Raw genomic sequence first — 13,159 nt, 5'->3', positions numbered from 1 at the left:
CATTTAACTTTCATCCTCGTTGCTGAAATTTAAACACATTCTCTTTTCACCCAACTTTTGTTAGAAATAAAATAGACTGTAAAAGGAATGGGTGAGAGCAGAATTTTACAGAAAATATTTATAGGTTATATTCACCACTATGTTCGAGCAGGCCCTGTGGTGACCAGGACAATCAGAATACATATGCAAACTAAGTTACACCTTGTATCAATATTCTGTATGTGAAGGATGGCCAAGAAGTTTCTAGATTCTAAGCTCCCACAGGCAAGAACTGTACATTATTCATATTGTATTTTTCTCAGTGCTTTGCACACAACTGACATTCAGATGTTTGTTGAATAAATGCTGAAAGATAACGAACTTTTAAGAATTTAGGAATCTTTATTTTAGCTCTGGTAACACAGCCTCCTTCAGCCCTACCTATCCCATTTATAAGATTGGACTAAACAAGCTGTTACGAGAAGTAACTGGTAATTGGTATTTGAAAGGACTCTGGAAATTGAGGATTTACTTATGGGAAATTATGTTAAGGAGAAAAGACTTGAAAAATAGCTTAAGAAAAGGCTCCAAAGCCTCTAGGATGGGAAGGCAATCCCAAGATGCACAGTTGGGACCTTAATTTAAGAGATACTGGTTAAATAATGTAAGAAGCTGATAGTACCTGAGGATCATTGGGATGCCAGGGCTTCCAAAACCACTGACTGCATATAGCAGTATTGCATCTGTGTCTTTGCCAATTTTGAGTTTTAAACATTTCATCTCAGATTTACTTATAGAATTATGAATTACTCTTTCAGGTGTTTCTACTGATTGGTATGCAACACTGGATATGCTGAAAGAAAGCTGTCGGATCGCTAGCAGTGTTAATTGGTCAGACGTGGATCTTTCACAGTTCCAAGGTTAGTTGTGGCTATATTTTAACATAACTAAAGACATGTCCTGCCATTTTTGTATATTTCATTTTCTTTAGCTATTAGAAATACCCATCCTATAGCATGTAACATTTTTCTGTGCTTGAAAACAGACACTTTGCAATGGCCATGTAAAATTGGTATGGGCTCACAGCCTGAAAAGAATTAGGCCAGAACTTAAATCAGGTGGATTGAGGGCAGACTTTTAAAAATCTGAGCAATAGTACAAGTGCTTTAGGCCTCAGAATTACTTCAAGAATCCATTGCTACTGCCCTAGGAAAGGCCAGTAGAAAGTTTTTGGGCTGAAAAAGCTTTTGGCTGTTGGCTAAATCTCTCCCTACCCCACCCCCACCCCAATTGTCTGCAAGGCTGTGTTAAATATTTCTTTTAATTTTTTTCCACCACAGGTTTGATGGAGAGTATGAGACAGGCTGATCTCAAGAACTGGTCCTTAGATCAGGTCCAATTTGCAGATCTCTGTTCTTCTCTTAATCAGTTTTTTACCCAAACTGGTCTTATCCATACACAGAGTAATGTTCAGCAAAGTGTTTGTCACAATGCCATACACCCAACAAAACCTTCCCAGCACATTGGAACAGGTATAGAGTTTTTGTGTAGTAATTTCCTTGTTTTTATTTTTTCCTCTTTATTTTAAATTGACATTTTAGTGTCTAGTAGCTGATGTTCAGGTTTTGAATCATTTAGATCCTCTCTTCAAATCATTAAATGCAAAATGTCTTCATCTTAGTTACTGTTGTTTGTAGTTTGTAATGTTGGTAAGACTTTATCATAAACCTTTCTGCAAAAAGACTTTTATAATTGCTTTTTGCCTTTTTAAACTTTTTTCCCTTAGCATTTTATTATTTTTATATTAGTTAAAAAATATCAGCAAGTATTTAAATACTAACGGTGTGTTGTACTAAAGTTATTTTTTATATTTTGATATTAACTTAAAATTTTGAAATTCTCTGTACTTTAATTTGTTTGGAATTAATAACTTGGAATAAAAGTAGCAATCATATTTGGATATGGGGCAGTGGAAAGAAAGCTGGATTTAATGTCTTACATGAACAGGACCTGTTCAAATACCAGCTTGATTACTTACCTACCTTTCATGATATGTTAAATGACCTTTCTGGACCTGAGTATTTCATCTGTTGGACTCAGTGAACTTGAGGGTCCCTTCTTACTGCCAGATCTGTGAACTTGTGATGTATAAAAAGGAAGGAAAAAAGATCACACAGTCATTTATTTGGAAGTGAGGAGCAATAAAAAACTAAAACTGACTAAAACTATTTTGCTCCTGACACTAAATTTTTTTTCCTAAGCCTAATTAACAAAATCCAAGTATTATCTGTTTTCCTTTTTTCCTCTAAAACGAAGGTCTTCCTAATAGCTTCATTTTCTTTTCTGCTCTTCATATTTCACCATTTGCCACATTGTAGAAGTTTGAGCATGTATGCTTTTTTGCTTCTGAATCTTAATTTTTTGCATTTCCTAACACTGTGGTTGGTCACTTCTAACTTGTTCACTTGTCCCTGTTACTGAAAATAAGTAATCTAACTTTTATAATGTGCTTTTGACCACTGTTTTATTCTGTTTCACATTTCTTAGTCTTTCCTCTAGAGACCTCCAATTTGTTAACATTTTTCTCTTTCTTGAAAAAGTTTTCATGAATACTGCCTCTAGTGTAGTATAAGTCACCCAGAAATTCTGCCTCTTCCATTCAGAGTACTTGTGCCTCACTGAGTATCTGGCTCATGGCCTTTATTAGCTGTTTAATTCTAATAAAACTTTTCCTTGAAACCATCTATTTTTTTCTTACTACTGAATGGTTTTCAGTTCTTCCCCCAGCTTTTTAAAAAGAAGAAATGAAAATTAATTTTACTTAGGCATAAACACCATTCTCCTTTCCATTTTATCCTCTTTGTTCTGCCTTTCCTACTGGTCAGCTTTTTTTTATGTCTTCTTTGTTTTTAAAAAGAATGAGGAAAGCACATTCCCTCATCCTGTCTTGTATACCATCTCCACTTTCAATTAAAAAAAAAACTGCTTTCAGCTTTGCAAAAAGAGTTTGCCTTCCCCATCAGTTGTCTGCCCATGCTTTGGCTCAAGGGATGTTGGGAATGGGAACCCTTTGGCAACTCCTGAGATTGCATGGGAGAAGTTGGATGGGCACAGGGGAAAGAGGATTAGAAGTTGTGATTGGCAGTTCCTGGGGAGAGAACAGGTGAAGGGATTTATGAAACCACCATGAAGGTATTTTTAAACTAGCTCAGCAAAAGTGTGACCACATGTTAACTCGGTAGCCTTTTCTAGACTTCCTTTCTCTGACTACAATGGTTCATTTTCATGAGGTCCTTGAAGTGGGAACTCCCTTGACTGTCATGCTATGGCAGTTTTACTTTTATTGTCATTATCCTTCCTGATGAATCCATTTGAGTCATCTTTGGCCAGCTTCTCTTTTCGTTATCTTGGGGTCTTCCCCAAAGTTCTAGCCAAGTCCCTCTTGCTTTTATACTTGTCAGTTCTGTGTGCTGCCACATCTCCAGATCTCTGTGCTTAGTTTCCTATGCTATACCCGCAGGTTCGCCTCAGTTGTGTGCTCCAATGTGACATAGTAGAAAGAACACTGGATGGAACAGGAGTCCAGAAACTTGACAGCAAGTCTTGGCCCTGCTATTTATTTTTTGTTTGTTTGTTTTTGGTGAGGCATTTGGGGTTAAGTGACTTGCCCTAAGTCAACACAGCTGGTGAATGTTATGAGTCTGAGGCAGGATTTGAACTCAGGTCCTCCTGACTCCAGAGCTGGTGCTCTATCCGCTGTGCAACTTAACTTCCCCTGGCCCTGCTATTTCTTAGCATCGTGGATAAGCCATTTCATCTTGCATAGCCCCAGTTTCTTCCTCCATAAAATAAGGGGGTTACAGTGGAGGATCTGTAAGGTTTTTGTCAGCTCAAGCATTCTGGGATTTCTTTATCACTATTAGAAGGAAAATGACCATTTTTCCTTCCCAGGCAGTCTGAGTGTAACAGTGTACCTGATGATATTTACCTCTATCACATCATTGGTCAACAGTTCAACTATAGGTTCTCCAAAATGTAGTCAAGCACTGCAAAACTTAAGGCACTGTGTGATTACTAGATATTAGTACTAATTTCTAAAGGTGATTTATCTCCCTCCTTCCTTTTTTTAGCTAATGATTACAGTAGCACTTTATATTGCACTTTAAGGTTTACAAAACACTTTATAAATATCTTAATTTATTCTCATAATAACCCTGAGAGGTGCTATTATGATGCATATTTTACAGATGAGGAAATTGAGGCTGAGAGAAGTTAAGTGACTTACCCAGGGTCACATAACTATTTACATGTCTGTAGTTGGATTTGAACCTAGGTCTTCCTGATTCTTACGTCCAGTGCTCTATCCACTATACCACCTAGGTGCCTCATTTCTTCCTGTTTCAGCTAGATACCTCCTGTGCCTAAATGTTTTGCCCTCTGTCTTACCTAAATTCTCTCCATTTTGGACTCTGCTCTCATTTTGCCCCTTGGATCCTGCCAAGACTCTTGACCAAAGAATAGGAAATATATGGAGAAACATTGAATGAGGAGGTCTCTGTGCAGATCTGCACCTGTTCTGGAGCTAGACTCAGAGAGTTACCTAGAACATGGCTGGCCCAGGGTCACCCAGCTAGGAAGAAATGTGAGAATTTCCTAATGTAGAATATTTGATTGAGGGAGCACCCCAGGCTTTTATGTAATTAAAGCTATTTATAAGTGTGACTATTCCACAAGTGTTTGTTGACTGAGTTTCTTTGCCCTTCTGGTTTCTTCATTATAGTCATTGATTTATGTCAGTGAAACTTTCCTATAAGGTGGTGTGATAGTCTTTGTCAGTGGCTGTTTGTATTATGCCACACTCATAGGTAAGGAAACTGAAGTAATGAAAGGTGTATTGACTTTTCCTGAGGTCATAGGCAGGATTAGAAACCAGTTGTTCTGACTTGTAGCTTGGTGTTCCTTCCACTGACAATATAAACCCATTCTGCCTCTTTTTAAAAATTTTATTTTTTAAGCTTTCCAGCTAGTGATTTATTTTAAGTGACCTTTCCTCTCTTTTTGCATCTCATAACCTTTTGACATCATCTACTTTTCTCTTTTCTTTTCTTCTTTGATGAAGAAGTCGCCCTTCTCAAGGAGACCAGTGACTTCACCTATATACTCTTATTGTCCCCTCCTGTGTTCCGATAAGTCAACCCTGACAGTCATCTCCCTCTTCCTTCTAATTATCAGTCTCTCCTCATCTACTAGTTTCATCCCTACTACCTACAAAAACACCCAGGTTTCTCCCATGCTTTTTAAAAGACAAAACAAATAACCTTATTTTTCCCTCAAACCATAATTCTATAGCTGTCCTCCGTTTCTCAGCCAAATTCCTAGGGAAAAGTTAGCCACTTTTCTCTCTCCATCCTCTTCTCCCCTTAACCTTTCACATTCTGGCTTCCAGCTTCATTACTCAAATAAATGTGCTCTCTCCAAGCTTGCCAGTGATCTCTTCATGTCTAAATCTAAATGGCCTATTCTCAGTCCTCTTCCTAGTATCTGCAGCCTTTGAAACTGTTGACTATCTTTTTTTCATGGATACTTTTTCTTCTCTGGGTATTTCTAACACTGCTTTCTCTTCATTCTCCTACTATCTGACTGCTTTTTTCAGTCTCATTCGTTAGATTATCATCCATGCCTGTTCCCTAATTATCCCAAGACTGTTCTAGGCCTTCTTTTCTTTTAGTACTGTCTCACTTGTTGACCACATCATCTCCTATAGGTTCAGTTACTAGCTCCATGTAGATGACCCCCAAGTCTGTCTGTCTATCTGTCCATCTGCCTGTCCATGTATCTATCTATGTATCTATCCATCTATCTATCTATCTATCTATCTATCTATCTATCTATCTATCTATCTGTCTATCTATCACTTTAATTTCTTTCCTAAGCTCCAGTCTCAGCTGCCCATTAGACATTTCCTGCTGGAACCTCCCATATGCATCTTAATATGTTCAGAACAGAACTTCTGTCTTCCTAAGGTTGTCCCATTTTCAAACATCCCTTTCCCTATAAGATCACCACTGTCCTGACAGTATCCCAGTTTCTAAAGCTGTGTCATCCATGACTCCTCACTCTTCCTCATGCCTCACATCTAGTCATTTGCCAAATTTTGTCATTTCTCTTTCCACAACTTCTCATGCAGTTGCACAACTTCTTTTCCAGTCACACGGCTGCCACCCTAGTTCAGGCCCTCATTCAAGCGCCTCGTCACCTTCTACTTAGACTGTTGCAATAGCTTCCTACTCAGTCATTCAGTTTCAAGTCTCTTCTCATTCCAGTCGATCCTTCATACATCTGCCAAATTAATTTTTCCTTAAGCACAGGTTTGACCATGTCACTTACCTACTAATAAACCCTAGTAGCTCCTTATCACCTCTGGGATAAAATACAGACTCTTCACTTTGACATTAAAAGCTCTTTATTGACCCCATACTTAACCTTTCTAGCCTTATTACACATTATTTCTCTTCACACACTCCACAATCCAGCCATCGAACCTTTTTTTTTAAACCTTTTCACTGGCTATCCCCCATACTTAGATTACATTTCCTAACCTCTTTCTCTCAGAATTTCTAGTTTTTTTTCATGACTCAGCTTGAGGGTCTGCTTCTACAGGAAGTCTTTCTAATCTGACTGCTAGTGCCTCTTCTATTACTTTATTTTGTATATTTTATTTATCTACGTATGTCTCTCCAAATAGAATGTAAGCTTCTTGAGGGCAAAGACTTTATATTCCCAGGCCTAACGTAATGCTGTAATAAGTGCTCATTTATAAAGATTGATTTTTTTGTTGAATAGATATATAGTATTGATCTATACTGATACATACTGACTAAAGTGATCCCAATATTTTAGTGCTGTTTTTAAACTTTACATTTACATATGTGTTTTCCTATATTTAACTCTTTATTATCCATAGGAAACTTGTACATAGACTCCAGGCAAAACCTCCCTCCTTCAGTGATGCCTCCCCCTGGCTATCCTCACATCCCACAATCACTTAGCACTCCAGGATCAACAATTGCAGGTAATTCAATTTAGCTTCCCTCTTTTGGGGTGGGCGGGTGTGTGGTAGGTATGATGTACATAATCTGTATTCAAAGTACGCTACTGAATCTCCTTTTAGCTTATCATGGGTCTACACACTCAGGAAGCCCAGGAGTATATAAGGACTCTCTCAGGGTCTCAGTTTTCCATCATTCTGTTGAGCTATACACTGTTCAGGCCACTGTGACTTGATTTTGCCATCTAGTACTCAGAAAATCTCCAAGTCATAACTTTTGGAGAAATATAGCCAAATGATGGTTCAGTTCTTGGCACCACATTTTTGGAAGAACATTGACATGTTAACATATGTGTGTGGGGATGGCGAGAGAGGTGGAGGTGGGGATGGCTGTTGTGGCAGTGATAAGGATGATGAGAAAAACTCTCTAAATCATGCCAAAGTACAGTTGGTTAAAGTCATCAAGATTAGAAGAGATGTCTTAGAGGAAACATGATTGCTGTCTTTGATCATCTGATAGACCAGCTTATGGGAAAGATTAGTCTTGTTTTGCTTGGCTCCAGAGGGCAGTTTCAGAGATGAAGGTTTCAGCTTGATATGAGGAAGAAACTTTAACATTGTGCTCTCCAAAAGTGGAATGGGCTGTGTTTGGAGGTAGAGAGTGTCACATCTCTAGAGGTCTTCGTGCACAGGTTTTATGGCCTGTTGCTGGAGATAAGTGGAGGGGATCATTTGTAACTAGCAGCAGGTTGGATTAGGTGCCCCTGAGGTACCTTCCACGTTTTGAAATTCTTTGATTCTGATAGTACAATTTGAGCCATAGAGGTTCAAGTAGTTAGGAAGATAGTTCCTCCCCAGTGCTTATTTATATCATGGAACGTTAAAAGTTTGTATCATCAGCAAGATAGGGAACTATAGCTTGAGTAAAGGACAAAAGATAGCTTCCTTGAAGGGAGCTTATCATTATCATCATCATTATTATCATTATTATTATTATTATTGTTATTATTATTATTATTATCATCATCATCATCATGATTTTCTCTAAGCAACCAGTTGTGGCATATTAATAACCTCTTAACAGAGCAACAGGCTTGGAGAAAAAGAGGAGAAATTGAGAATTATCTTTTTTTGGTGTTAGCAGGGCTTTTGACTACCAAATGATATTCTCATCAATAAAATGGAGTGGGTAAGAGATGGTTTAAATGAGGGCTTTTTGGCCTCTTAATTTTGCTTCAGTCTTATATATGTTTCTCAGTATTCCTGAAGTCGTTGTACACAGAAAGGTACACAGAAATTCTGCTAGTTTGGCAGGCCTGAGGTAGAGAAACCTTAATTTTTTTTAAAGATTACATCTGCCTGTGATAATGAAGTACAAGGGCTGTGTACACACACACACACACACACACACACACACACCACACACACACACACACACACGCACACACGCTTATAGCTACAGTGGGCTTTTATACCACCAAGGGTAGAGTCGGAAGGATTCGCAAAGATCACAGAATCATAGGATATAGAGTTGGAGGAGACTTTAAAAACTGTCTCCTCTAATCCAGTCCTCTTACAGATCAGAAAGCCAAAGCCCAGAGAGATTTAAGTGACTTTCTCAGGGCCATACAAATATTAAGTAGCCAGAGTCTGACAGAGTCAGTGCTTCTTCTTCTATGCCACACTAGCTCACTTTAGAATGACATAGGGGAAGAGCTTAATAAGAGTAACAGTCTTTTGGGTAAGGAGTCAGAAGTTTCTTAGGACACCGTTGACATTCTCTGTACATGCATCCCCTTTTCTGGTAATCTAGAAAAGCCCTGCCCTGCTCACATTTCAGATTTGTTTCCCCAAGTCTCTGCTACACTACTGGAATTCGGCTCACTGACTGATGCTCTTATGCTCTCTGAAAGTAGAGTGATGTGTTTATTGCATTATTCCTGATCTCTGAAAAAATGGCCTGACTTTTCCATTTTTTTGCAGGACATCATGGAGCAATGAGCCAGCAGCATATGATGCCTTCTTCAGCCTTCCAGATGCGCCGCCCTCTGCCTCCAGATGACATTCAGGATGACTTTGATTGGGATTCCATTGTGTAGGACTTTTGAGGGCATAAGAACTCTGACCTTGTTTTCCCAGTTTAAAAAAAAAAGTGAACCTGAATTCACTAATGACAAGGTGAAGATTATAATCACTATAAAGATGCTATCTAAATTTACTTTGAAGACAATCAGAAATATTTAGCAGGATAACTTATGGCTTTTATTTGACCCAAACAAGTACTCCATGTCCGTCTCCCTGCCAGCTGCCATAGCTCATTACTGTCATGTGATTTGGACAGCTTTTAGCTTGTGTTGGTTTGATGTTGACCACAAGTGCCAGACTGATTTCTAGACAGAGCCTCTTTTGCTGCAAGCAGTTTATAGATACATATGTGTAAATATATGTACAAAAGTAAGAAAATTAAACTTTTTCTTAATTGGGTTATGATGTCTTAAGAAAAGTTACTGTGTGAGTTTTTCTACCTTATCATAAAGGCTCTTTTCTGTACGATTCTTTTCTTTCATGTAGGTAATTAATAAGAAGTTAACTTTTCTAAGCCCAGTTTCCTTTAGTCCCCCTTCACCATTCTGTAGGCCAAATAGTACATGTGCATTTGACTTCTGCCCAGCAAGCAAAGGAATTCAGAATCCACAGTTTGAAAGTTTGTTACACAAGCTGAAAGTGGCAAGTTTTTCATGGGTAGCTGAAGACAAAACAGACCAAAGTCGTTTAAGTTTTTGAAATTTTGTCATTTTCTTAGCATACGTTGTCAGTGGCCTTTATGTTCATTTAAAAAATTCTCTGTGATGACTACAAGATTCATTTGAGCAGGTAGAAATTGAGCACAGCCTGATGCTTTAAGCAGTTAATGCTTATACTTTCACTTCCTAATGTATTTATTATTATAAAGTTTTATTTTAATATTTATTAATACTATCTTCTGTGAAAGTTCAGCTCCAGTGGGGCTCATTATGGAGAAATAGGAAAGTTAAAGTAAAACATGGTTACAGTCCTGAGTAATTGTGGATGAACCAAAAGAACCTAAATTGTCTTCTGTGTAGTTACTTATTCTGTATGTTCTGGGAATAGTCACCATTTCTCTGCTTTGAGTCTACGAAGCTTAGTAGGTAGAGAAAGATCCTTCAGTAGTCAATTCAGAGTTCATTTGGGTAACTGAATTCATTCTAGAACCTAGAAAGTGGAAGAAGTTAACCTCTGTCAGTTTCCCTTAAAATCACACTGAAACTATGGGAAAATCTTAGATTTCCTCTCCTATTCAAGTGACAAATTTGAAGTTAGCAGACCATTAGACAATTACTTGGAATTGGACATTTTCAGGTTTTTGTTTTATTTCATAGTTAATACAAGTATGCTTTTTTTCTTAGTTTTACTGTAAAACTAGAAGAAACAAATTTTGAAAATTGAAACATTTAGAATCTTCTGTGAGGGAGAAGGAAATTTGCCAAAATTTCTCTCTTTACATTGGAATACCAATAGGCTCCATCTAATCAAGGAAAGAATGAATGCCTGTCTACCAACCATTCTGTAGAAGATCTGGTCCCCCTAACCATTGCAGTTGAGAAGAATGGTTATTCTGTAGTTGGGCAGCAGAATTTCTTAACTAGAAAAAACCACACATCTTTGTTCTTTTAAGTGCAGAGACAGTAGAACATTATCTTAAATGAAGCACAGGGAGACTTCTCATTGGGTTAGTGATGGAGACGAGGGAGCATCTTAATGTAACCCAGTTACCTAGATCCTTTTCCCTAATGGCAAAAAACCTAGAGGTCCCTTCTTAGAAAATGCAGAGATAAAATAGTTGATAGTAATAGCCCATAGAAGATAAGTTTAGATTGTTTGTTCAAGGCCAGGTTAAACATTTCACTGTCAGTAGAAGCTTCCAGTCTGTTTAGATTATTAAGTAGCAATATGCACTTTAAAACCATTTTAGATATTTGAATGCAATTTTACACAGAGGGATTTAGTTAGAAATGTGTACTCTAGCTAACCACTGACTGAAATTTTGCAAATTGTGTGAGGTTAATTTCCAATTTGGTAATAATTTGTTGATTCACAACTATCAGTATTTTTATGTGGATTTAGAATTAGCAAGAATGGATCCTGAGGTGAAGTCTCAGTACTATCTTACAATTCCCTTTCAACCATTTTGTGGTTCAGAAACATGGACAAGTTTTTTCCATAGAAAACCATCCCTTTGTGCCTGGACCTGGGTCTTTATCCCGATATGCTCTGGGTGGTTGCTGTGTTTCATAGTTACAAATTCAGAAGTTATGCCTTGTGCTTAAATTAACCATACACTTTTTGGAAACATTAATAAATGTGCAAAACTCACAGTGGGGCAGCCTGTCCAGGAGAACAGTGCAGCTGGCATTTGTGGCCTGGTTTTTTGAATGTCAATGTGTCAATGTGCTTTCCTGTAAATATTTGTCTCTCATGTCCTTCTAGGGTGGGAGGGAATCGACCTGGGGATTATTTCCAATGGAATAGAGTATTTTGATATTGTTCATTCAGAGGGTGATGTGTACATATCTATATTGTATATATGTGATGAAAATGCATTGGCTTTTTGTGCATCACAACCTTTTATCTGTACTGCTGTTCTACAGTCAGTGTTTTAATGTTTCTACCGTTTTGTTATTGCACGGTTTACTACTTTGCCTCTATGATGAACGGCACGGATTCTTTGTAACAGTTTAGTGCTGTAGAATATATTCCAAGTGTCATTAGGATTGTTGCTGCCAGAACTGATATGCATGAATGGCACTTAAAATAAAGATATTACGTTAACTCCATTTTTTTAAAAAAAATTGATTTTTATAAGTTGTTTGCTGTAATTGAGGGAACAGATCTAAAAACATGTCTTCAGAATAGATACAGAAACACGTAAACAGTCTATTAAAACATGCCAGTACCTTGTAATCTGAATGTTTTCTAAGTGTTTGTCAGTGTCCCATGTTCTGTTGTTCAGAGTAAGAATTTTTTACCTGGGCCTTTTCGGAAAAGAAAGAAGGGGCCCCTCTTACAGTTTTGCCATTCACCAAGCATAAAACTCGGATCAGCAGACATTTCCGGAAAGCCCAACGTGTACCTTTGCTGGGCATTAGTGATACAAAGAGGAATAAGACTATAAGATCCACCCTCCACAAAGCTCAAGAGTCTAGTCAGGGATATAGGATATGGACCCATGAGTTGAAGAACTGATTTAATTATTATGGGCATTCCATTCTGTTTAATGAGCTGCTGTGGCAAAAAAAAAAAATTTAAAAAAAAAATCCATCGCCTTGTGACTAGTAACCCTGTTGGTCTTTGCTGGTTCTCAGACTGTAAGACACACAGGCTACATTCCAAGCCATTCCAGTTTGGTCAGACCTTCCAGAATTTGTGTTCCCCATGGTTACTCAAGTAATAATACAAAATCAGAAGTATAAAAAGGCAGTATTTGATTAAGCACCAGCAAAGCAGAGAGTGTTCAGAGAGGGGAGCAGTCTCAGAGGGGTTGTTTGAGCTGGCTCTTAAAGGATTCACAGGTTTTATATGGTGAGAGTATTCCAGGTGAGTAAAGTGGCTCTTCTCTAAAACAAAATTTACTTATGTCTCAGTATTTACTATCTGCAGTAATCATTATTTTTACAAACTTGAACATAGCAAGATTCAATCCAGAGGAAGAATCTCAGGGATGACTTCTAATTCATGCAGACTTCTTGCCTACCTGTGGGCTTGGAAACAAGAGTGGGTCTTCTCACTGGAAGATGGGAAGGGATCACAAGACATAGAGAGTGCTAGAAGCAGCGAGCTAGCCTTCAACTAATCCATTTCCCCTGTTTTAGAGATGGGAAAACTAAGGTGTTATAACTTTCCCAAGATCACACATGAAATTCCTTATCACCAGAACTGAGACAAGAACCCATGCCTCTGACTTAACTGTCAGTCCAGTGCCATTTCTAAGAACAACACTGAATTCATTTGTCCGTTCAACTGCTATTTACTAACTGTCTAATGTGTGTATACAGGGTCCTATGCTTAGCACTACAGGGTATGTAAAGGTGAATGATTCCTCTCCTTAAGTCT

General features: G+C 38.0%; 1 protein-coding gene across 4 annotated transcripts in view; it reads left to right on the top strand.

Moving 5' to 3' along the window:
- The window catches only part of FOXJ3 (forkhead box J3), a 167,277-nt gene extending 155,394 nt beyond the window's left edge, over window positions 1–11,883 (top strand). For all 4 annotated transcript variants that reach the window (XM_078145506.1, XM_020983437.2, XM_020983434.2 and 1 more), the window contains 4 exons: window positions 798–899; window positions 1,320–1,511; window positions 6,944–7,051; window positions 9,011–11,883. In XM_078145506.1, coding sequence (XP_078001632.1) covers window positions 798–899; window positions 1,320–1,511; window positions 6,944–7,051; window positions 9,011–9,126 — 518 coding nt within the window. In that variant the 3' untranslated portion in view covers window positions 9,127–11,883. The remainder of the gene's footprint in view (window positions 1–797; window positions 900–1,319; window positions 1,512–6,943; window positions 7,052–9,010) is intronic.
- The last annotated feature ends 1,276 nt before the right edge of the window (window positions 11,884–13,159 follow it).

Source organism: Phascolarctos cinereus, unplaced genomic scaffold, assembly GCF_003287225.1.
Source record: "Phascolarctos cinereus isolate Bilbo 61053 unplaced genomic scaffold, phaCin_HiC Scaffold_726;HRSCAF=1367, whole genome shotgun sequence".
Taxonomy (NCBI): domain Eukaryota; kingdom Metazoa; phylum Chordata; class Mammalia; order Diprotodontia; family Phascolarctidae; genus Phascolarctos; species Phascolarctos cinereus.
Note: the sequence above shows the minus strand (reverse complement) of the source record. Positions and strands in the feature narration are given on the sequence as shown.